At 42.1% G+C, this 23806-nt stretch overlaps 1 protein-coding gene across 2 annotated transcripts in view; it reads right to left on the reverse strand.

The window, feature by feature from the left end:
- The window catches only part of RAB3B (RAB3B, member RAS oncogene family), a 59617-nt gene that overhangs the window by 7876 nt on the left and 27935 nt on the right, over positions 1-23806 (reverse strand). For both annotated transcript variants that reach the window (XM_030496011.1, XM_030496010.1), the window contains one exon: positions 6696-6814. In XM_030496011.1, coding sequence (XP_030351871.1) covers positions 6696-6814 — 119 coding nt within the window. The remainder of the gene's footprint in view (positions 1-6695; positions 6815-23806) is intronic.

A 23806-nucleotide genomic window follows, 5' to 3' on the forward strand; every position in this document is an offset into this window, starting at 1 on the left:
GGCTCCTCTTCCGACTCCCAGTCTTCTCTCCGAATTCATTTCAGCCCATGAGGGATTATATGGGGACACACTGCCAAATCTTAGCTATTTAAACACAGTTAGTTAGAAAATGAAAAAGAAGAAAAAAAAGCACAAAGGATCTGCCACAAAAACTCATCCTTCTCCTTGTTGGGTAAAAGTCAGTGAAAAACCTCTCACAGAACACTGACATTTACACTTATTAGGAATAAAAACTAAACAAAGTTATAGAATCATAGAATCATGGAATGGTTTGGTTTGGAAAAGACCATAAGATCATCTAGTTCCAGCCTCACGCTAGAGCAGGTTGCTCCAAGCCCTTGTGTCCAACCTGACCTTGAACACTGCCAGGGATGGGGCAGCCACAGCTTCTCTGGGCACCCTGTGCCAGCGCCTCAGCACCCTCACAGGGAAGAACTTCTTCCTTATATCAAATCTGAACTTCCCCTGTTTAAGTTTGAAACGACAAACCTTTGTCATATCACTATAGTCCCTGATGAAGAGTCCCTCTCTGGCATCCTATGGAGAAGAACGCCTAAAAGAAACACTAATCCCCATACCAAAAGAAAGGCAGCAGATTTCCAGAAACTTCTGGAAAGGTAAACAAACAAACAAATAACAAGGCCTGTGCAATTAAGATGTTACAACAACTGTCAGGGCAGTCCAATACAGACACTGGGAAAAACATATTCCTGTAACACAATGCCAATGCTGTGCCTTATTTGTGCTGAATTCCCCAAATTGATGATAAAGGATGGGGTGTACGCTTCATGCTTAGAAGAAAAACAGTCTGAGGTTCACAGTTCCATGGATATATCAACAACCTAATTTGGAGGTCAGACTGAAAGATAAATAAAGCTGATGATATGTGAACCCAATTGTCACTTAAATCAAAGTTATATTTAATCAATTTTTCCTTCCCTTCTATGAAATTGTTCAAAGCAGAGCTTCCATAATATTTCCTATTTACTTGACAGTATCAAATACTGAGTATATCCTAGTTTCAGAACAGTTTCAAATGAGGTATAAACCACTGATTTATCTACACACAGAACTATCAAGCCAGTGTCAAATAGTAACTGTCAAAGGAGCCTACTAAAAAAAATATCTAGAAAGCCATTAAAACTCATTTAACTATTTCACTCACCTACAGGAAATGCATCTTATTCAAACAAAATAATTACTTGCAAATATCAGGTAAAATCTACCTTTGCTTTTGCCCATTTATGCTTTTTCTTGTAGAATAACCTGACTGTACTCTTTGTCACTGCAGTAAAGAAAGTCACTCAGGCTTTATCTTTTAAGGCTTCTCATACAACCTGTTGTACCTTTACCACTGAAGGAGCAAGAGAACAGGTCATGTCCTAGATATTCCCAAATGCATTTAAATTGTGTATCTTACTCTTTCTTGGCTGCTTTAAGATAATTATTCATTTGAATTAATAATGAATTCATGTGAATGGAAGAAAGACCATACTTCACAATCATATACCACCTGGAGAACTTGTCTAAATATCTGATATACAGCCATGATCCTCCTTATACAGGAGAAAGAATGCCTTTACTTGGTTTAGGAGAAGTACTTCTGGAGTGCCACAAAGCAAACCAGAATCCTCTTTAGGACATCCAACCATAAGAAAAGTGTGGTAAAAAGATCACCTAAGGAAGAAATCATAGGGCAGAGTGGGAGGGAGAGTGTCATTTCCCTTGTGGGCAGGTGAGGCCAGGTCAGGAGGCTGTTAAAACAGTCACATGTCAATGAGCCAGAGAAGAGAGGTAAAGTGCACCCTGCATACATGGGAGGCAGTCTTAGAGGGGATGTTGGAGCTCTGTGAAAAGGCTTGGAGAATAATAAAGCACAACCTGCTATGGCAATTTGCCATCTAGAGGAAGGATGTAAGCTCTAAGATGCTGGAGTGATCTAGAAGGTAAAAGATTTCTTTGACAGAGATGTGACTTTGCACGAGGCCACCATCCCATCATTTCAGTGTACTTATGAAGATGAATTTTGAGATCTATGCACAGGCCTATGAGTTCAACAGAAGTTAAGAATCTGACATGGGCAAGAGCTTACTTGGAGCGCTAGGTCTCTGGTTCAGCTGTGTGTTCATGCTTTTGGCTTGTTTTCTGCAGGGAACTCTGCAGGAAGAGATGGCACAAGAGAAAGCAATGAGATGGGCTGAGACTCATGCTGGCAGCCTGCTTACACAGCACCTTAAAAACTGAATCAATAAACAGCAGTATGCAGGGCACTAGCAGGAATTAACAGGCTTGAGGACTGGGGAATACCCTAGTGTAAAACACATAGGTGACTACTGTACACAACTTGACCCATTCCAAGGTTTTGGAATGAATACAGTTTTAGGAATTATGTTCAGCCAATGAGAACGGACTGGGATGGTGAGCAGCCGAAAGTTAGTAGAAGGGTCATCACTTCATATTTTATTAGCTGATGATCTTCTTGAGGTATCCTCCTAAGCATGATTGTATTTGCTCTATGAACCCAGCCCCATGATCACAGGGCAAGTGGCTTCCTCATCTTTTATGCCAGAGAAACACTCAAATTCCATCCAGGCATGCTATTTTAGGAATAACTGGGAAGGTTAACAAGTTCCTTTCTGGGTTTAATTTACACTAACTGAGTAGTGCTGATTTATTCTCGATGACTAAAGGGTCAGCCCATCTGCCGTATCATGCTGCATTTATGACAAAACATTCAACTTCACAGTATTCTTTATCTACTGTAGCTGGACACTGAAAAATGCATCACTAGCCAGCTAGGATAGCAGGACACTTAAAAGAGAGAGAGGATGTGTAGGATTAATTGCTGTAATTTCTGGAAGCTTGCAGGATATAAGATGACCTGGGATGAGCTTGGCTCTTAGCGTCTGCATATATCCCCACTTAACTTCAGTGAGGGTTGAAGTATGCTCTCAGAAATAGTGTGGTTTGTTGTAGCCTCACCTAAAGCTCTGCAAGCAGAGACAGCTCGCTTTTCAAGCCACACCTTCCTTGCAAGGTAAAAAGCAGCTTATAACTTTGCCATTGTGGCTGTGTGCTTCCCCCCACCTCCAACCTGACTCTGCTCAAGTGATAACCACCAGTGGTGGTGGTGGTGGTAATGGATGCATCTGGTTGTGATGGCTACATCGGACTAAAAGTGGATTCAGGGGAGACAGATAACAACTCAATAGACAAGGGATAACCTGAGCAATGTGCACAGACACCTCTCCCAACCATAGTGCTGGTAAAGGCTTGATTCAAGCCAAGTTTGGCAAAGAAACCCCCTAACTTCTGTAGTTGGTAAGCAGATATGCCTGTGAGTCAATTGTCTTACTCTTATGGAGTAAGAGGCCCATTGAGGTCTCCTGCATGGCAGTGGGCTGTACACCAATGTCTTCCTTTGAGGAGGAACACCTCTCAAGGTTGCTCCTTGAGATTAAGAGATTCCTTGCTGCAGCAGATTTTCAGTAAGTGATTAATAGCATGCTAAAGGTTGAAATGTGAGCTAAGTGATACAAGGGACTGATTGTGCATATATAATCCTTTAGACACAAACCATTGACCAAGTCTGAGACTAAGTCAGGATACAGGCACACCTAAACACCTCTCTGAGGGGTTTAGCAAGCAAAGGGGTCCCTTCTGAACCTCAGGACTCAATGAGAGGGTCTCACTGATGGTTTTGTCTGACTCTGTCGTCTATGCATTAAAGTGCCTATTTCTACTACTAGGCATGCTCCTGTCTTGCACTTGACCTGAAGAATGGACTAGGATCATGAAGATAAAAGGCTCTGAGCTAAAGGAGCTAAAGTAGCAGACACCATAATTTTCCATGGAGAGCACAGTTCCTGACTGAAGACCAGATCCAGTGTAATGGTTTTTTTTTGAAGCATAACTGTATAACCCAGGATGGTGAAAACCACTCAAAAAATCCTACCTACTCGCTATGCCAGTAAATGGCAGAGGCTGATACAGCATTATCGGACAAAAGCTTTTGTTTCCATTTCTTGTCCCTTTGGAAGTTCAGAAAGCAATTTTGCAGACTGGGGGGAAAAAACTTAGTTATATCTCCACTATATCTCTTAGTTATATCGCCACTAGAGGACTCTGCTGGCACAGCGATGCTACAGTTCTCATCTCCTCTCCTATGGACAAGCTTCAGAAAGGAAGAAGAGCTACCCCAGGCCGATTTTATTCTGAGCCCCACTACATGATTTGGGCTCTCAATCCTTCAACTGGTTGGAAAGATTCCTAACATACAGAGTACAAATAAACGGATGGTTCACCTCTGTCCTTTGGCTGACAAGGTGCTCTTAGAAAAGATATTCATGCAGCCGTGTGGCACGGGAAGACATGCAGTCAAATAGACAAAGCTGACCTTTCCTAATTCTTGCTCTTTCAATACTGCCTTTGATGGAACAGAGCTTAGACCACTTCCAGTACTTCAGCTTAAACTTCACCTGTACAAACTTCAAAACAGCATCAGCTCAGAGATTGAGATTTGGTATTTTGGGCTATGTTAAGACTGGTAAGTAAAACTTACCAGAGCAGAACTGACAGACAGAGAGGTAGATGAACTGTGTGCTCATACATATCTTGTTTCACCAGGTAACCAAGCTGAAAATATTTAGTTTAGTGAAAGATATTGCCCTAGCTCACATACCTGCACTTCTATGCAAAAAATCCCCATGCAGACACATGAAGCAGATAAAGCTTCATCTGAGCTTGGTGGGCAGTGTGCCACATGGAGGAACCTGGGTTTGGCAAAACCTCTGGGTTTGTGTTTTCAGCATGGAAAAAATTATTGCTTTACCATTAGCTGGTGAACAGCTCAGGGAAGGTGCTGCTGTTCACCTTCTGCAGCACGGAGTCACGATACTGGAGATGGGGTGAAAGTAGAGACTACAACCTTAGATGTGACGCTCAGGACCATCTGCTTCGGTGGACAGCAAGAATAAATAATGGGCAGGCTTGGGAGAAGGCCAAATTACTATAAACAACTAACCACACTTGCAGCTTTTGAGTTACAACCTGGATGAGGGGATAGAGAAAAGGTATTCAACAAAAAGCCAGACTGAGCTGGATGCTAAGAGCCAGTGCCATAGCCAATGTGTCACATGCTCCTGATAGGTCACAGAGATCATTGCAAATCAATCTATCAGACTTGGGAGATTACATTAACCACTGCATTGCCTTTTTTGCACACTGACCATATCTATCTGCAGCATACAGCAACAGGGTAACAAGCGAGATGACTGCAAGATGTATGAGGGGAGCCACAAGGGTACCACCCCTGAGGATAAACACAGCCTTTCCCCTGCCTCTCCACGCCATGTATTTCCTCCACAACCTCTGGTGTAACTTTGTGCAGATGCCACATCAGAACACAAGTTCCAGCAACAGGGTCCAGCCTTCCACTTATCCATGCTGTGCCTGTGGCCACTGCCTCACAGCAGCAGCTCAGGTGTTTTCACCCCAGGCACTGTGCTGGCTCCCATCAGCTGCCACCGAGGAGGCTGCAGGCACTGCCCATGGCCACAGCAACAACGTGCTCTGGTTCTCCTCATCCAGAAGGCAGGAGAGCAGGAAGGAGGAATCAGATCAGTGTGGAGTGAGGCGGGGCATTTCCTTCTGAGGAAGAAAAGAGGTGGCATAAGCTACAGGGGAGGGCTCCAGGTGAGGAAGGGGAAGTGCCCACCAAAATGCTGGGGAGCTGAGCCTGGGTACCAATGCAGCTTTGATACTGCCATGGACTTTTTAGAGTGACTGACCTGATGCTTTCTTCTTTCACTGTAAGCCAAAAATATTTCCTGGCTTTCTGTCATCAGAAAGTCCAGAAATCATTTACTGGTGTTTCTGCCCGAATTCAGTGGAGCGAGATGAGCTTGCAACAGCTGAGGAGCCATTTCCTACCTAATTTTACGGCTAAGCCCCCACCCTTCCCATTTAATAGGTAACTCCTTCTCCCCTATCCCACCATTCCTCAACTGAGCACCATCTTACTGAGCTGTTCAGGTGCTTTCTGTAGTCAGTGGTAACAGACAGGCCCCTTCCAAGGAGTATGCTTGCTTTCTGTCTTGGACCTTGCTCTTTCTCCTCTTACTACAGCTACAACTAATTTAAACTTCAATTTTAAAACAATTTTTAAATGGATAAAGTTAGATTTTTATTATCTGAAGCTAGGCAAGGTGAATAATGTTCCATGTGTCTACACTTGGAAATAAAAACCCCCAAAAAATCCAAAACCCCAAACAAAACCACCAACCACCAAACCTTTTTTAAGGCACTTTGGAAAGATTTAGCCTTATTAGATTTTAAATGAGATTTGGCTCTAACAACCACTATGACACTAGATTGTTTTAGCAGCATAGAAAATCTCCTAAACCCAAATGATGCATTAAAGGATTAATTTATTTAGAATAAATTAGAACTTTTAAAAGCAACAACTGCTATAGAGTGCTGCTATGTTTTAATTATAACTTTTTCATGAAAGTGAACTCTCCTCCTTTCTAGAGGAGAGTTTAAAACCCAAATTATTTATCCCAGAGTTTAGATGAAGAAGAAAGAATATGGTGACGCAAAGCACTGTGGAGGATAGGGTGTCTGATGTTCTCAACAAACAGTTGTGAGGAGAGAACTGGCCAAAAACCAAACCCAAACCCAGCAATATTTCATACCAGTCCTGCACTGCATTGAAGGAGTCTTCACTGGTGATATCATACATGAGGACGAAGCCCATGGCTCCTCGGTAGTAGGCAGTAGTGATGGTCCTGTATCTTTCTTGTCCAGCTGTATCCTGGAACAGAAAGGAATATATAGGCTTTAAGACTCCCATTCTCAGAAACAGGACTTGTAGTTAGGTCCTAAAATAAGGCAACCACTTCTTGCTGTTATACATTTTAAAACTCTCATTGAAACTTCATCTGAAACGAACTGTCCTTACATTTTAGCATTAATTAGGCTTTTGCATAAACCATGATTTGTTAAATGCATTTTGACACATGTTCTATTAAAAAAATACCAAAGATGTCAACCCTTTAATTGCTCTTCTCTGCCTCAGCCTCAATGCAATAATAAAATGTTAGCAGAGTTCACTGAAAGCTGACACTTCAAAGCAGAGGCAATAGAAAACAGCCCAGGACTGTAGCAGGCAAAAGACATTTAAATGTTGCAATTTCATGTTGCAGTCAGGAAAATGTCCTTGAGCAGATACTGCAGGTGACTCAGTTCTTACCTGAGGTTAGAGACAACAATTAAAGACTTGATGCAATGGAAATTATTCTACAAAGTGAATTTAACGTGGAGTATCCCACTTGCGATGTTTGAGGTGCACGTACTAATCTGAGATTTACTAACAGGTTCCACTTAATTCTCTTTGTCTTTAGAGTGCTGTAGAACATCTCTACCTGCAGTTGTCATTTCTGTGTTCAGCCTGGCAGCACAAAGGTGAAACTGTGACACATACAACAGAAGAATTTCAAAAGACTTGTGACAGCTGGAAAACATGTCAAATACCATCTGTCGGATGCCAACAACATTTATTCCTCACATTTTAGCTGCCTGCTCTTAAACTGAGGAGTGTTTCTACATCAGATCAACAGTCCTGCAGCCAATCCGTTCCCTTTGGACCTGCCTTCTGAACCAAGACGACTTTTGTGCTTAACATATCTCTCATTCAGGAGATATCTATTATTTGAACAAATACATTCCATCTATCTTCTGACAAACGGCAAATCTGCGAAAGAGCTGCAGGGAGGCAAAAGGCCTTACTTTCAAAGCTCAAGTTCAACATAAGGTGTTGACTGCCAGTTACTCTTAGGGGTTAGCAGTTCTGAAATGAATGTTCCTTTAGTTCTCTCAAACCCACACGTAAGAAAGCATTTACTGCCACTGGTTTAAAATGTGATGATTAAGGTTTCTCTTCTCTAGAGGAAAAGACCCTGAAGAACTTATCAATCACATAGCTAGTTGGAAGAATAAAACAAATCCATGTAAAGCACTCTTGCTGGAGCATTGAGACAGCTTCTGATCAGACACAGCACATCACTACAGCCCCAGAAAAAACACAATGTGCAGTGGGTCGGAAACTACTCAGCTTTAAAATCCTCCTGTTCATCATTCCAATACATGCAGCTTTGTTTTTGCTGCATGCAGGAGACAGTGTCAGCCCTTCCAGAACACATGCTAGCCAGCCTATGAAAGGGGAAAACAACAACGATCGCCTGTTGTTCTGCACCAGAATATCACAGAGGCTCTCTGTAGGAGGCAAGCGCTTGTAAATAAGCTCCCTGCAGCTTGCTTAAAAGACACTGCCTATTGCACTACTGTGAGACCATCCACAGCTGTAACACACTATGAATTTCCCAGGGAGAAATTATGCAGCAGCAATCTTGCTGTTTCTCCACCAATCCTCTGGAAAAAAGGAGGGATTTTTCCTTGAAACTTGTGCATTTATTTCAAGACAGGGTAATCCATTGGCTGATCATGGCAAGGCATTGCACACCGGCTGAGAAATAGATCTGTTCCCTGCTCACAAGAAGTACCAGAATGAGGTGGACCTCACCTTGCAGCCCGAGTGAACATTTCTTCTCCTGCCATGATAAATCCATCACAAAGCACACTCACATTCATTGACACCACATCCTTGCTTAGCTGCTGAACAGCTAAACCAGCCATGACAACTAGATCCCAACTATAATTATGCAAGTGGGGAAGGTCTCAGTGGCAATAGTATTGCTCTGTTTATTCAGACATGATAGTTGCTTTATTTTAGCCCAATTTCCCAAAGACACAAGGCTTATTGAATCATCAGTCTCCACACACGCATGTGTATATGCTCATAATATTTGACTGAAGGGAAACACTCTCAAAGGTACATTCTTACAAATGTCACGAAAATAGTTGGTAAGGTGAAGAGAGACTCCAAGCATCCCTTAGCAAGCTGGGGAAAAAAGCTTATTCAATGCTCATCTTTTTCCAACCCCAAAGGATCCACAGGAGAGAGGCTTTCTTCATGCCTCATTAGGAGAAAGACCTAAATCAGCATTAGTAACTCCTCAAATCCTGCAACCAACAAAAAGAAACAAATCCATAGGAAGTCAGGCTTTTTCAGCTCTCATGCTCACAGCGCTATTGTTTTACACCTACACTGCCAGGACCTTCTATCTCCCAAATCTAGTCTTCTGTTTTCTGCTTTGTGTTTAACCAGCACTCAGTTTGGCTTAGGGCATGGGGCTGTGACCAGGCAATAAGCAACAGCAAGACACATTATCTAGCTACGTGCAAAATAATTTGGAAAGACATTAAATTTGACAATGGTTCTGAGCAAGGAGTTAGCTGTGAGGATGTACATCCAGGCTGCTCCAGGCAGCAGTCCCAAGGGGCTCTCAGAGTGGCTTCCAAAACCTGTGGGATGAGTCCAGTGCCTCAGCTCAGCGAGGATCTGGACTCAGCCTACAGAGTTAACCTGTGTTAATGCAAACTGTGCTATTGCCAGAAAGCTCTGAAATGTAGTAATTCTGGTTTGCTGATTTCAGTATTCTGCCTACAAACCCCCTGTGCAGGGAGGGGGGCCCCAATTTATACATTAGAAAGGGACATGGCTGCAGGAGGCACAGAACCCCAAAGGGCTCCAAGCACTTCCTTAGTCATAACCTGTTCTCTGGTGGACAATGCACTTACCTCATTAGGAAGGTCATTTGCATATTCATCAGTATATGCTTAGATGCCTGCCTTCTCAGGTTATGAAAGGCAGTGTGTATGGGGGGGAAGGCATCCTACATTTCATGGTATGCGAAGTTTATTCATAACCTTGCCCTGGTGGCTATGCGGTAATGCAGAAATGTGATTCATCCCTATGTGAGTCTCTGATGGATTCTTCTCTCTGTTTCACTGTACAGGTGCAGAGCATGTCATCTCCCCTTGAATGTTTTTAGTTGCATTTCTCCAAATCCATTTGAATCTTTGTAATATCACCCTGAAGTGATTTTTTTCCCCTCAGGTTATGTTAGCTTCTTAGGGAGCTACGAACTGGCTTAATTTTCTTGACTCACGCCATGTTTTGTACTAGCTTCTGTGACCAACACCTACCCCCAGACGCTCCAACATAAATACAATTAAACAAACTGCAAAATCCAAGCTCAGTTTCTTCAGCATGTACATTAGCTGTCCTTACAGAGCTTAAAACACCACAAACCTTCCGTAATTAGGCATTTCAGGGTTTTATGTGCAAGACATTTATCTAACAAAGGAGAAAATAACTGATGCAGATTGCTTCCCTGCTCCCCCAAGCTGCTTGCAAGATTTCCAGGTAGACCACAAACTCATTAGAAGACAAGTAGATGAGGCACAGGCAGGGATCAGCAGAAACCTGGGGTAGCTCTAATTAAGTCTAGCCAAATGCCTAGGAAGAAAAGCCTGAGCCTTCAGCCTGTTTGGCTGTCTCTGAAGGGGAACCAGAAAGCCTGGCTGTAACCAAGCATGGAAGGGTCTCAGTATATTTACAGCAATGTGCTAACAACTCTGTTCTTCTGTAGCTTACATATGTGCCTGTCCTTGATACAAACTGTTAAAAAACCCACAAGACCATTAGTTGGTAGCTTGAAACAAAAATCTGAAGGTTTTGCATTAATGAGCAATCAAAATTCAGTGTTTATCAGAGGAGAAAACTAACTAAATGCATTTGCATTATGTGCAGACGCCCGCTACTCACAAGATCCATCACGTAAACATTCACAATAGGAACGCAACCAGGTTTACTTAAATGTACTTGACTGGCTCAGCACAAACAGCAAGGTACTTGCACAGGAAATTGAGTTTTTAAATCATGACAGATGCTCTTTGCTGCAGGTCTGAAAAACCAGAATCCCTGATTCTGAACTATTGTTCTAGTGAAGATTTCCAGCCACAAGTTCTTTGTTCCAAATAAAATGTCACTGAAACTTCCCATCTGTACTGGATTTAATCCCCTCATGACTGCTGTAGCAGTGTACGTGACAAACAGCCTCTAAAGAAATAAACCTTTTGGGTTTTTTTAAAGGACTATGGTTTGATTTTTTTGTTTGTTTTGTTTGGAGTTTGGGGTTTTGTTTTTAAGAAGAATAATAAGTAAGAATAAGAGTTACCCATTGTCCAGCTGGCTGGCAACAATTACAAGACGCACGTACTCAGCATTGTCCTTGCTTAGGCTGCTCAGAGTCATTACAGAGGCTACATCAACTCCAATAACCAGCAGCAACCACAGTTTCAGGGCTTCATCAGCTATGGTGAAGGAGAGACCTCTCCTTCCCTGCTGTTCAGTGTCACATTGTGACACCTACACTATAGCTCTTTGTTCAGAGTTTGGTCAGCCTTGGGGCTGACCCTATAACTTCATGGTTATAGGGGCAGCAAGTTATTAGACATCAAAGTGTCAGGAAACATCTGACTCCCTGCAAACACAGCTCAGTTCTCAGCAAGACTGGCCACCTCAGCTCCTGCTCTCTACATGACAGATAACCTAAATAAGGCACAAATAAAGACACATCCTGAAGGCAGAGGGCTGTTTGTCCTGCTACAGGCCAGTCTGGGGCTCAGTAACAACTGACCCTTTTATGTCCAAAACCTGTTTACTTTCCCTTCTGCATGGATGAGGAAACATTCATGCTCACATGCAGCCTTCTCTGCTGCTGCCCTGTTCTGCCTTCCTCTCTGGACCTTGCTAGCTGCTCAAAGCAGCATTTCCTTGCGATTCTGGACTGTTGCGATGCAAAGAGTTGAATTTCTCATGATCTTCAGCAATTCTAGTTGTTTTGGTCAACATTACTGATGTCTGCTGTGAGGTGGGTGGTATGTTCCCATCCCACTACTCTCATGTCAGGATGTGCACACTCTCTGGGGCTGAGATTTCTTCAGCTGTGTGTTTGCCCAGTGCTCAGCACATAAGGGCTCTGCTCCTGGATGTTACATTAATACACACGCATTTCTTTTGCAAAAGCAGACTTTTGAGTGAAAGCCACCAAGATCCAGATAAACAAAAAAGTCACCTTGAGAAAGAAGAAGGGGGGAGGAAAAACAACCCACCAAGAAAGACAAGGGTGAGCGAAGAGAGTGACCTATGCCATTAATAAGAGAACGCTAACATTGTGCTTACTGTTCCTGCTGGTAGCTAGAAATAGGAACAAACAGGCAAGCAAAATGAGTCACTGGTTAAGACATGGAAAAGACGTGATGTCATGAAAAGCCTGTGATGTTTCAATTGCTGCCAGGAGCAAAATAACACCTGGTTCCTTCAGAGCTCAGCTCTGATTAAAATGCTCCAGTTCAACAGATGGTACTAAGCGTGTTTTTTTTTTCTCTTGTTATTGAGTGCTCCCATTGTCCAAAAGTCACTGGAACCTACTCACCCACATTTAGATACCTTGAGAGACAGTTTAATTTGAGCAATATTAGCAATTTGCAGCAAAACATTTCTGTTATGAATAGAAACCCAACACAAAACCCCTGTCTTCTTTTGTTAAAGGCTCTATCCTTGCAAAGTGTTTTTTTAACGCTTCCCCTCTATAACTATCTTCATTTCAACTATTTAGAGGTAGCAAAACCAGAGAAGCCTTAGATAATTTCAGTATCACCAGTTGCAGAAGCTTCACTTATCTATCCTATTTTGCTTACCCTTTACAGAAGAAGCTCCTACCACCCTGTTTTCCCTAACATTCTCACACTAACTGCTCCCACCAGGGAGATGGAAATTTTATGAGAAGAGACTTCTAACACATGCACAGCCCGCAATAGCTCACCAGTCGTCAGAGGCCTCAGTCTTCATTGACACACACACTTCTGAAGTTGTCCCCCATAATTCAGTGGCTGAGTGTCCCTTCAGGTAAGGCACTGCACTTATTTTTCTTTATAAAGCAACTTTTGTCAACTAAGCTGATGGACAAGGAGGACAAGTTAGCGCAGGTTGACCTCACCCACCATTAAAACATTTCTGGTGGTTGGAAAGCTCTTTAACTTCGCCCAGCAACCCCACGCTATGTAAGACAAAAACTGAATCACTGGAAATGCAACAGGGTGCATTTGCTCAGCAGATTCTAATTTCCTAACTGGAATCAGGCCAATGCACTGTGATTAACACTACTGGTCCTGGCCTACTAAGATGTTAAAAAAGTTACTTCCATCTTCCCAGGTGCCTTGAGATTGTAGCAAAGATTAGCAGCAGTTGCCCTTCCTGATATACCAAAAGGTAAGGAGGACTGAAATAGGGCTGCTGGCTTATGAACACTATCTGCTCTTCTCATCTTTTTGTTGAGTTTCTCTGCTAGAGTGTTTAAAAGACAGCAGCTGCAAAAGAGAAACCTCATGATGAGGCACACACAAAGATTAACGTCATTTGCACATTTCTTTAACGTTACAGAATTGAAAAGCCTTATTTTTCATGACTTAGAATTAATATAAAGATCATTCTGATATTTTTTTGATTCTTCCTGAACCATTCAGTAGAAATCTAAAGAAACGGCAGTAATAAAAATACATAGCACCAATACCACATGCCTACTTCCAACTTCCACTTCTTTAGCTGCAAATAAACAACAAAAAGATATTCAAGAGGTATTTTAAGAGGCTGAAATCCTTGAATAAGAAGCATTTCATGTACTGAATGCACTGCTATATACGAATATTTTGCCATTTTTGCTAGATCTTTTTAGTTGTCCCACATATATCGTTTAATTCTGTTAATCAACCGGTTGTAAGAACAACTGTACAATACGCAGATGTCTGAGCAATGTTAGCCACTCTAGTGTTATTAATCAGCTAGGGCTGTTGGGGAGCAGATAAATTAATCACAGCCAGAGTACTTCAGAAGCAGCACTAAACTACTGTGAACGTGCAAGCGTGGCCGTCCTAAATGGTCCTGTAGTGCAGTGGGTAGATGTGCTACAGTCCAGCTACCACTGTGTGGGTCGTAACAGCAGTCTGCTAACCCATGATGTACAGCAGAAAGGAAAATCTCAATACATTATCAATCAGCTGCCAAAAGAGCAAATGCAAAATCTGTGAAAAGGAAGTCAAATGATCTGTGGTACAGATCTGTCTAAATTCAGGAGCCTGGTTCTTTGATCTGGAAAGGAACAAGGATAGGTGAAGGGAATTAGCATTATACTGCTATCAGCCTCACTCCCCCTCAAAAGCAAGCAAGCAGAACAGAGCAAATCCCAGCTCCGAGAGCAGCAGAACAAGACCCAGACTTCCCGGAGCCTATTTCTAGGTGATCAAATGTCATGGTAACCAGCAAGAGAACCATGCAGTGAGTGAGTCTGTGTGGAGCAGGCTCTGCGCAAGGTTTGGCCACAGCTGCCCAGCTCTGGTGCCCTGGCAGCACCACAGTGGTACCCAGCCCAGACCCCATCACAGATGTACCTAGTCTAGACCCCATCGCAGCAGTACCCAGCCCAGACCCCCACTGCAGAGGTACCCAGCCCAGACCACAGCTGCAGAACTCTGGGCAAGACCCTCAGTTAACTCGTTTACAAAGCAAATATTTACATCCCAAGCTGTTCATGAAGCTCAATGGCTGTGCCTGGAAGACCTATTAGTACCCCTAATTGTAAGAAAACTTAGTACTCTGCTACAAGCATCACCCCCCAGGCTTGTTCTTATCAAGGGAAGATTTCATCTTATTTAGGAGTGGATTAGGGCTAAATCTGAGCTTCATACTTCACAAGAACCCCCTAGAGATATTATGTCAAGGGGGTCAATTCAAAGACGAAGTGCTCAGAGATTCTGGGAAGGTGTTTATGATATTTCTAAGATTAAAATACCAAATCAAATTACAACCATGAGGCTAGAACATGTGCTTTAAATTAAAGGGCAGCAGCAAGACAAGGAAAAGAACCAAAAAGATAAAAGAATCAAGAACCAAAAGAAAATAACCAAACATAATTTATATTAAGAACCACACACCAAATAAATATAGATATATTCTTTTAAGGTTTTTAAAACCCTAATGTGTAATTTTTCAAGGTTTGGTGGAAATGAGGAGTGGATCAGGCAACTTCCAATTTGATAATTAGGAAAAAAAGCCCCACTGCTGAATTCAGGCGAGCATTAAACAAAAATGTAAGGACATTTAAGGTTCTAGCACACAAGAAGGTAGAATGAAAGCTTAAGGAAAACAAACACCAAGAACAATCTGAAGCTCATAAATCAGAAGGTAAATAAAAAAGAAAAAGGCATGTATCTCACTTCAGTAGAGTTTGAAATACATTTTCCAAGTGCTGGAATTAGCAATAACACAGATTCCTCTACCTCATAAATTTACATTTGATAGAAATGTGCACATACGTTGAAAAGCAATGCAATAAATAAATCTGATACAGTTCTTCAGGTGACATGAAGGGGGTTTTGATCAAATTCACCAAAGTGTAAAAAAACAATCAAATGGAATTTGAAACTTTCCAAGTAAACCCACATCTTGGCTGAGAATAGAAAGGAAGACTTTCAGCTAAAGGACAGCTATTTTGGAGTAGTCATAAACATCTTAAAATAGATGCTTAGAATTTAAGTTATTTGTCAACCACAACAGTGCACGCATGACGCTCAGTAATATCACAAGACAAAGAAAATTACCTGCTACCCTTTATGGTAATATTTTCTATTATAACCACGCAGTCCAGATGTTAAACTGGAAATTGCATTGTGTGACAGCTGCAGGTGGCTCTACCGCACTCCTGGGGGAGCTCAGTAAGCAATTGTGAGGTCCCTTGGGGGCTCTCATGTGGTTACAGTGCCTGTGGGTTTCTTGGTGTGAGATCCTTTAGCACCCTATTCTAAGTTCACCCACCTTTGTGGTGATGACATCTCCTCCTTTTACCGGGGAAAGAGCATCACCAGCACATTCTTGACATACATGTGAGATGTTTTGCTGTTTGGTATTTTTGGTGTGTACTAATCATTTCATGACCACAACACCTCCTTGCTCTATCTAGGCCACGTACTGCTTCCAAGCCTTTGGTCAGTAGACACACTAAGTGCTCAAGTGGCTCAGATCTTAATGATGAAAAGCACATCTTCGTATTTACCTTTTTAGAAAGATACAGGAAAACAACAACAGATTTCTCAGCTGAAGAAAATGCGTTGTTGGCATTATAAAAAAAGAAACAGCATATGACTAATTTATTTGACATTCAAACTTCTAACACAGTTCCAGTCCTCAACCAGCCAGTCCCTAACCTATCAAGAACTGCTCCTCCCTGCTCTACAATCAAATGATTTTAAAGGGTAGCTACAATCATGATTTAGGGGCTACAATCAGACTGTATTGTAATCACCATTACCTACTTGAGATGTCCCAATTACTTCCTTCATCAGCTGTTTAGAAAACTGACTTTTAGCAGCTCTTCTCGGCAGGAATCACTTTGTATTTCTTCTTAATTAAAGATACCACATCTAAGCTCATTTTGGAGCAAATCAAGCCAAAATCCATTCCTCTAGTCCTTTTTTCCATGGATAAATTATTTTGCCAAGGAACCCAGTGAACAGAGGAAAGGAAGCCCTACCTAAAGTGGGAAGAAAAAAAAAGGGACAAAAGTCTTTGAAGACGTGGCTCATTGAAAAAGACCCCAAGAAACCAGAATACATTTCAGGTTTAGCAAGCAGACTACAGCTGGGTCAATCACAGCATGATCTGCAGCAGGTCCACAACTCTGATCCTAATGAGAATATCATGTTAGCATTTCAGATGATCAGGATTTCAGCGAGAAATCCTGGCCCAAACTGAGGTTGGACAGATGCTGCTGGGCCCGCCTTATATTGCCTTTGAGTATAATCAGCTGGAAATTGAACATTAATGGATGCTCACACCAGTGTGAGACTCATACAGTTGAAGTCAACCAATATAAAGAATGAATACTGGCAAGAAAAATACTGGTGGGAAACTCTATTGTATTTCTAATGATTTATTAAGCAATGTGAGGCATAAAAGCAACAGACTATTTCAAACCTAACTTGCTGCCAGGCTAGTTTGTGCACATGTACACAAGTGGTAATAAAGGTCAAAGAATTATAAACCTAGCAGGAAAAATGTTAGCTACCAAGGTTTGCTACAGCAGCTTGCACTTTGTACAGGAGGCAATACTTGTACCAGGGGGCAGAGAAGAGCGTGCTACAGGGACTGGTGGTGTCCCACATGGTGCACTTACCTGCTCTTCTGGTGGAAAGTAGCTGTGTTGCTGCATGCCTCATCTGTCCCCACACCAGTGGGACCTCAGTCACACTCTCAAGCACAGCTTACTTACTAGGACCACTTGATTCAGCCCAGATTCGTGGAGATGCCATTTGGCAATTGTACTTTGAGATAAAATAAGCCCGGAAGAATTTTAACTTGCACCTGCCTGCATCCAGTGACCTCAGTGAAGAATCCTGCCTAGGCACAGGTTCTGACTTCTCTCTAATGAGACTAAGTTTCTAGATAAGAAGAAGATACAGCATTTTCAATGTGATGTGTTTCTTGAAAACAGACCTCAGTCCAAGGAAAGAAGGCTGTAAAAAGAGCTGTTCATGATAACTCCAGACTGACCTGTTTAAAGCGAATGAAAATCCTATGTGCAACAGGGACAGCAGAAGATCATCTTTGTACAGAACACTAAATGCATGTGATGCTTTTCAGATCAACGAAAATATGGGACCATCATTCTTCATTACATTCTAGCAATTCTACATTAACATAGCTTCATAGAATAAGGAAACTGCACAGCATTACCCCAAGCAAGTGAAGGTCTATCAACAAATCTGTAATTGAAGCAATCATAGTACCAGGCACAATACAAGCACAAGTTCATGCCTAAGCATTATGCTGTTTCCTAAATCACCCAGACTGTCCACCAGCAGAAGATTGACAACAGGCTCTCTAGACCATCCGCTCAATTCAGCAACGAGCAATTCTACACTCCATTACCATCACACTTCAAGAAACACTTCCCAGCTTGGGAATGAATTTGTCCTGTTACGCTGGTGAAAACACATGCTGAAATAGTTATCAAATGAAACCAGCTTCCTTAGTGAGAACTTCCTCTGTTATCATGTGTAGCTACGTGATTATTTGTCTGGAGAAGGTGCAACAAGCTGACGTTTTGAGGAAACCAAGTTATTTACTATGACAGAAGCAAAAAGGCGGCTCACAGGACTTGTTCTTGGTCCCACTCCAGTCCAAATCACTCTCCTTGACCAAAAGGGTGCAAAACGAAACTTTGAAGCAAAGCATAAGGTATAAGTGAGCAGAATTAGATCTGCTCATAGCATAACTGCTTCAAAACATTATAAAACTACATTAAATGAGCTGCACTTTCTGCTTGCTGCTATTTTGTCTCACTCCAAAGTCAAAGAATTGTAACTTGGCCCAATTTTGGAGGCTGTAGAGCAGCAAGAGAAGCTTTGGTGTTGGCTGTCTGGAGCTTACTATAAAGCTTTATACCAAGATCCAGGCAGTGACAGCATCTGGCCCTTCTGCAGAACAGAATGATTTCTGGTCTTGCAGGAAGCAGTTTCTGTTTCAGTGATATAACTCATACCACAGTCACCATTCTCAGAATAGAGTCCAGAGAACAAAATGTATCCCCATTTAAAACATTAACAAAATTAAGACAAAGAACTGAAAGGAAAAAGCCCCAGCTTCTCTCCTCACATAGCACCCAGGTCTTCCTTCTCTATCCAGAGTACCAAAGGGAATGTAATTTCCCTTGATCAAAGGTTTTATTTTCATCTTCTGAGTCAGTTGAAAAATTATGAAAGCCACAGTAACACCCAGATCTCTTTGTTTAGATGTCTCCTTTTGCTAGTTCTTCATATGAAGCCTGAAGGGAAAGCAGATGTCTTCATCCCTGTCCTACCAGCACTCGCTGCAGGATGACAAAGGACACGTGTGAGGGCAAGTGCACCCTGTCTTACAAACTGAGTGCTCCCATAAATCTCAGACAACATTAGCTGGCCTTTTTAGCAGACCATGCGGTAGTATCAGAGCTCATCTCCTGCCAATACCTGCAGCTGAGAGAAGGGAATCCTAAGATCTAAGTGTCAACAAAGTCTTTGTCACAGATGAGCAGTGTTTTGCACCAGCCTTCCTGATGCTTAGTGACTAAAAACGTCCTAGATTCTAGTTACGTTCATCAAGTGGGGCACATTGCAAAGTTTCATCCACCATATGTACTCTTCCTGGTGTAAACAGTGAGACAATAAGTATCAGATGATAAAGAATATACTCTCTGTTCTAATCTCGAAGTGTCTTTCCATGTCACTAAAGATATATCAAATTGGCCCTGCATTCATTAGGACAGTTGTATCAACAGACAGCAAATGTTATATAAAATCTCTTAGATAAGAACAGGCAATATTCTGGTACATGTTTACTTCCATTTAATTAATGAACTGACTAGTTACAGTCTATCTTGTGAAATGAGATGTAAACATAAATGACCTCCACATATGCTGTAGCTTTCAAAACAGCTTATTGATGAGAGCTGCAGGAACAACCTCTCATCCACGCTTGCTCCAGTGCTACATTCATTGTTTTTCCACTTAAAAATGGAAGAGGCTTCATTTTTGTGTGGAAAGAAGAACAGAAGGCATGAAAGGTGTATCTGGCAAACACGGAAGTTCACCTCTGTGCCCATGAAAGAAAATGGGAAGGATGATACTAGAAATACACTGGGACTTCTCCAGAGGGAATGGGATCTGCTGTACAGAATGCACTATTGGGAAGGAGGCACCTTGTGACACATTGTGATGGAGGAAAAAGGAACAAACTGAAATACGGAATCACAGAATCCTAGAATGGTTTAGGCTGGAAGGGACCTTAAAGCTCATCCAGTTCCAACCCCCTGCCACGGGCAGGGACACCTTCCACTAGAGCAGGTTGCTCCAAGCCCCTGTGTCCAACCTGGCCTTGAACACTGCCAGGGATGGGGCAGCCACAGCTTCTCTGGGCACCCTGTGCCAGCACCTCAGCACCCTCACAGGGAAGAACTTCTTCCTAATGTCAATCTCCCCTCTGTCAGCTTAAAGCCATTCCCCCTTGTTCTGTCACTACATGCCCTTGTAATGAGCCAAAAGAATAGTAAAAATGATGCTGGGAGGACTGGCTTATTACAAGCATTGGAAAGGTGAGCAGTGTTTGGGTGAGCTAAGTAACAACAAACATCCCAGGATATTATAAGGCTTGTTTCAGCAAATGCAAAACAAGCAGTTTCCTTGGGCAGGGGAAGGCTTCTTCAGCTGTGCCAGAGATTGGCAGGACTAGGTCTTCAGGTACTCTCTCCTCTGAGCTTGAATGACTCTGCTTCTGCAATACCCCAGGAACAAGAGAAACTAACGATGATAAAGTGATACCGACTATGACAAGGATAATAAGACAAAAGAACCACTGTTGACCTCACTCAGCCTAAGACTTTTGTCCATTTCACTATTTAAATTTTCAACGGAGGAGGAAAACTCTTCAACTAGTTATTTTATTTAACAATCACGGACCTCTGCTTCTGCTGGTGGGTTGGTTTGGGTTTTGAGGGTTCTTTTGGTTGTTGGCTTTTTTGTTTGTTTGGGTTTTTAAAACTTTGTGTAAAGTTTCTCCTGTCACTTCCAGGGTCTTGGTCAAACTCAGCAACCAAAGAGTTGTGAAGCAATCCAGAAAAGCTGACATTCGAAGCTGAAAATGCATTTTGTTTGTGCTCTGTTTGCACCCACAGGACTCGGGTCAGGATTTGATGCCTTGTGACATATGCTTGTAGCATGCAGCAGCATCCTCTCAGAGCTTTGCCATTTTGTCAGCTTATGACCTACTCTGAATGTTGAACAATTTCATAGCATGGTATTGCAGATTAGCACACGGACTGCACTGAGAATTATAGCCACGCTATGGAGAAGCAGAGTTGTCACCACCTCTATGTCCACATGGACATCATTCTCAAATTTCAGGAGCAAATGATGAAAATACAATTAATGAAATTATGTAATGAAAACAGAAACTCAATTACTGGCTTCACATTGTGCCTCAATTAGACTGCGCTTAGGTTAGAATTGTCAGGTGTTAATAGGATTGTTAAAACAAAGCAAATTAACCAGGTGCAGTAAGAAAATGCTTATAATTAGCATCTTTGTTTTACTAAAGGTACCACAAAGCCTCAATAACATCAGGGAGTTTTCAAACACATCATTGTAATAAAAGGGAAAACAAGAAATTCAGATTGTGCTATATTAACTTGATATTGCCATGGTAAACAGTTTAACAATCTTGTAAGAAAGATTTAAAAGATCACGAGTTACCATGGTACCATTGCTCCTTCCACCTTCATGTTTTCAACACAAAACTGAATAAAAGCAACACAAAGCTGTACTTTCTCCACTGCAAACTCATTCATCCTTTCCTGTGGGAAAGAATTTCTTTGTCCACAGGAGTCACCAGCTTGTTATTTGTAATTCATTAGAGTTATTTGAAAGTGAAATAATCTCAGGACACAATTTTCCAATGTAAGTTCAGACAAAGCACCTGAACCAGATTCTGCTCTTGGGTATGCTGCTGTAGAAGATAGAGTTTTCTGGGTTTGTCTGATCCCAGCTGAGATTAGCAGCTGATCTATCATTTACTCAGTTGCTCAGCTGCCACTTACAAAGCATGCTCCCGTCACTCCAGAGGGACAGCTCTAGGGGCAGCTCGGAAAATGAGAGGAGAAAGCCTGTCATACAGTGTTAAAGCAAGGGAGACAAGGACACATCGCCAGGGCCTTTTAGTCCTGCTGAGTCTTTGCGAGGTTACTTCTCTCTTCACTGACCTTTTGCTAGCAAATATTTTCCACCCAACTATCCAATCACCTTCCTGTCTCCATTGATTACTTCTGACCACTTCCAGTGCACTAGATGTACTTGTATTCCAAACTGTCTTTGCAGAGAAGACCTGAATTTGAGGTGTGTGATACACACATCTATAGACACAAGTATGACAAAGCCACATCCAGGACTAGTTTGTGAACTTCCCAAAGTAAAACAGGAATTCAGTTTAAAGCAATGAAGAGTTGATATTTGAAAGAAAAAAAAAACCCACAAAAAGAAAAGAAACAGCAGCCTGGAGGTAGCTATCCATATTGAAATACAGATTTTGGGGGCCATGGAGAAACATTAGGTTTTATAGGTTCACATGAAGAGTATACTTAATTTACCAGTACTGCCTGTCTGCTTACCCACCTGAATGAACACAGGTGTTAGCTGACAAGCTGTTCTTTCCAAATATCATATACGAACTGCCTCACAGCCACATCGAGTCTGTCACCTGCTAGATGCAGGAAGAGATGCCACTCTGCTGCTTGATAGGAGTAGATTAAATATCAGCAAACCCCTTCCTGATCTTAGTAACCATGATCATATCATATGAATCACTCTTGCAAAACATACAGCGACAGCAGAAAAGTCAGGTTGTATTATTCTGCACCCAAGGAGAACACTATGCCTGGCAACCCTTCATACGTCAGTGGGACTTCCTCCTTCACAAGAGTGCCAGCTCCTCCTCTCGACACATCACATTGCCTAAAGGGGAAAGAACTCTTTTTCAACACCAGAGGCCCCAGAGGAACTTCACTGGCACTACCGCCAGCTGTGCTGCCAACAGTGCAGCAAGCACCATGCTCACCTTGGAGCTGCCCTAAAAGAAAGTAATTCTGCCATCGGTGGGCACTCACCAGCTTCCCTTACCTCCATGTTTCTTCTCCATGGGGGATAGTTTCCTGCCCAAGCACAAAGCCTGACCTCACCAAAGGACTTTTGGGGGAAAAAAGAAGCAGAGCTCCCCTCCTTCTGCTCAGGCTCAATCCAGGAGGCTCTTATCTACTCAAATAAATGTTATTTACATGGCTCACCTTGGTAGCACAGGCAGTGTGATTACTCAAGTGCTATATCAAAAACATCGTGCAGAGATAGCTGTAAAACATCCCACTCTCTCTTCTCCTCCTACAACAGCTGTGTCTATAGTGATTATTTGCATAAGTCACTCAGATCAGTTGCTATCAATGATTGTGTGCTGGATTATCACTTAATGTTCTTATATAAATAAGGTTTTATCTCCTTGACGAAGTGGGTATTTTTGGCTAGGTGGAAAACACTTCAGGGCCTAGTTTCAGCCAAGTTTCCCATAAGGAGAACAGCTGACTTGCCATGACTCAAAGTCATTTACTGGCCATTTGGAAATATTTTTGTTTCAATACCATATTTATATGGGCAAGAACAGTGGAGCTGGTTGTTGTAACTTGTATATTTAGAGTGGAGAATGTTTATTAAGCGTTTACAGGATCACAGCATAGATAAGTTGATGTGACTTTGTGGGAGCACAGGAGGAATAGCTACACCAAGGAAGAAATTATCACTTTTAATTACTTTAACAAGAACAGCACTTGGTACCTTGGCTGATTTATACCCACACAATACAAGAGGAAGGCTTCCTGCCTGTAACTGAGTGCTCACAAGAAAAAGTTTTGATTTGAAATGTTGCATCCGACAATCTGCTTTCTCTTCAAAATTCTCCACTATGATATTACACTTTCTGTTCCTAAGCAACAGGTACACAAACATCTAAAACAAACAGGCTCCAGTAAATTAAAAACTGAAGGACCAACTTCAAAGACATTGGTTTAGTGGGGTGCCGAGACCTCATACATTCTTAGTGGGAGTTCAATATTGCATTTGAACAACCTCCTTCTGAAACCTTTCAGGTACAAGAAGTTATTTCGGCACCTTGCCCTTGCAACACAACCTCCTGGCCCACAGGCAGAAGTTATGCTGA

This window comes from Strigops habroptila, chromosome 8, assembly GCF_004027225.2.
Source record: "Strigops habroptila isolate Jane chromosome 8, bStrHab1.2.pri, whole genome shotgun sequence".
In the NCBI taxonomy this organism is placed as follows: Eukaryota; Metazoa; Chordata; class Aves; order Psittaciformes; family Psittacidae; genus Strigops; species Strigops habroptila.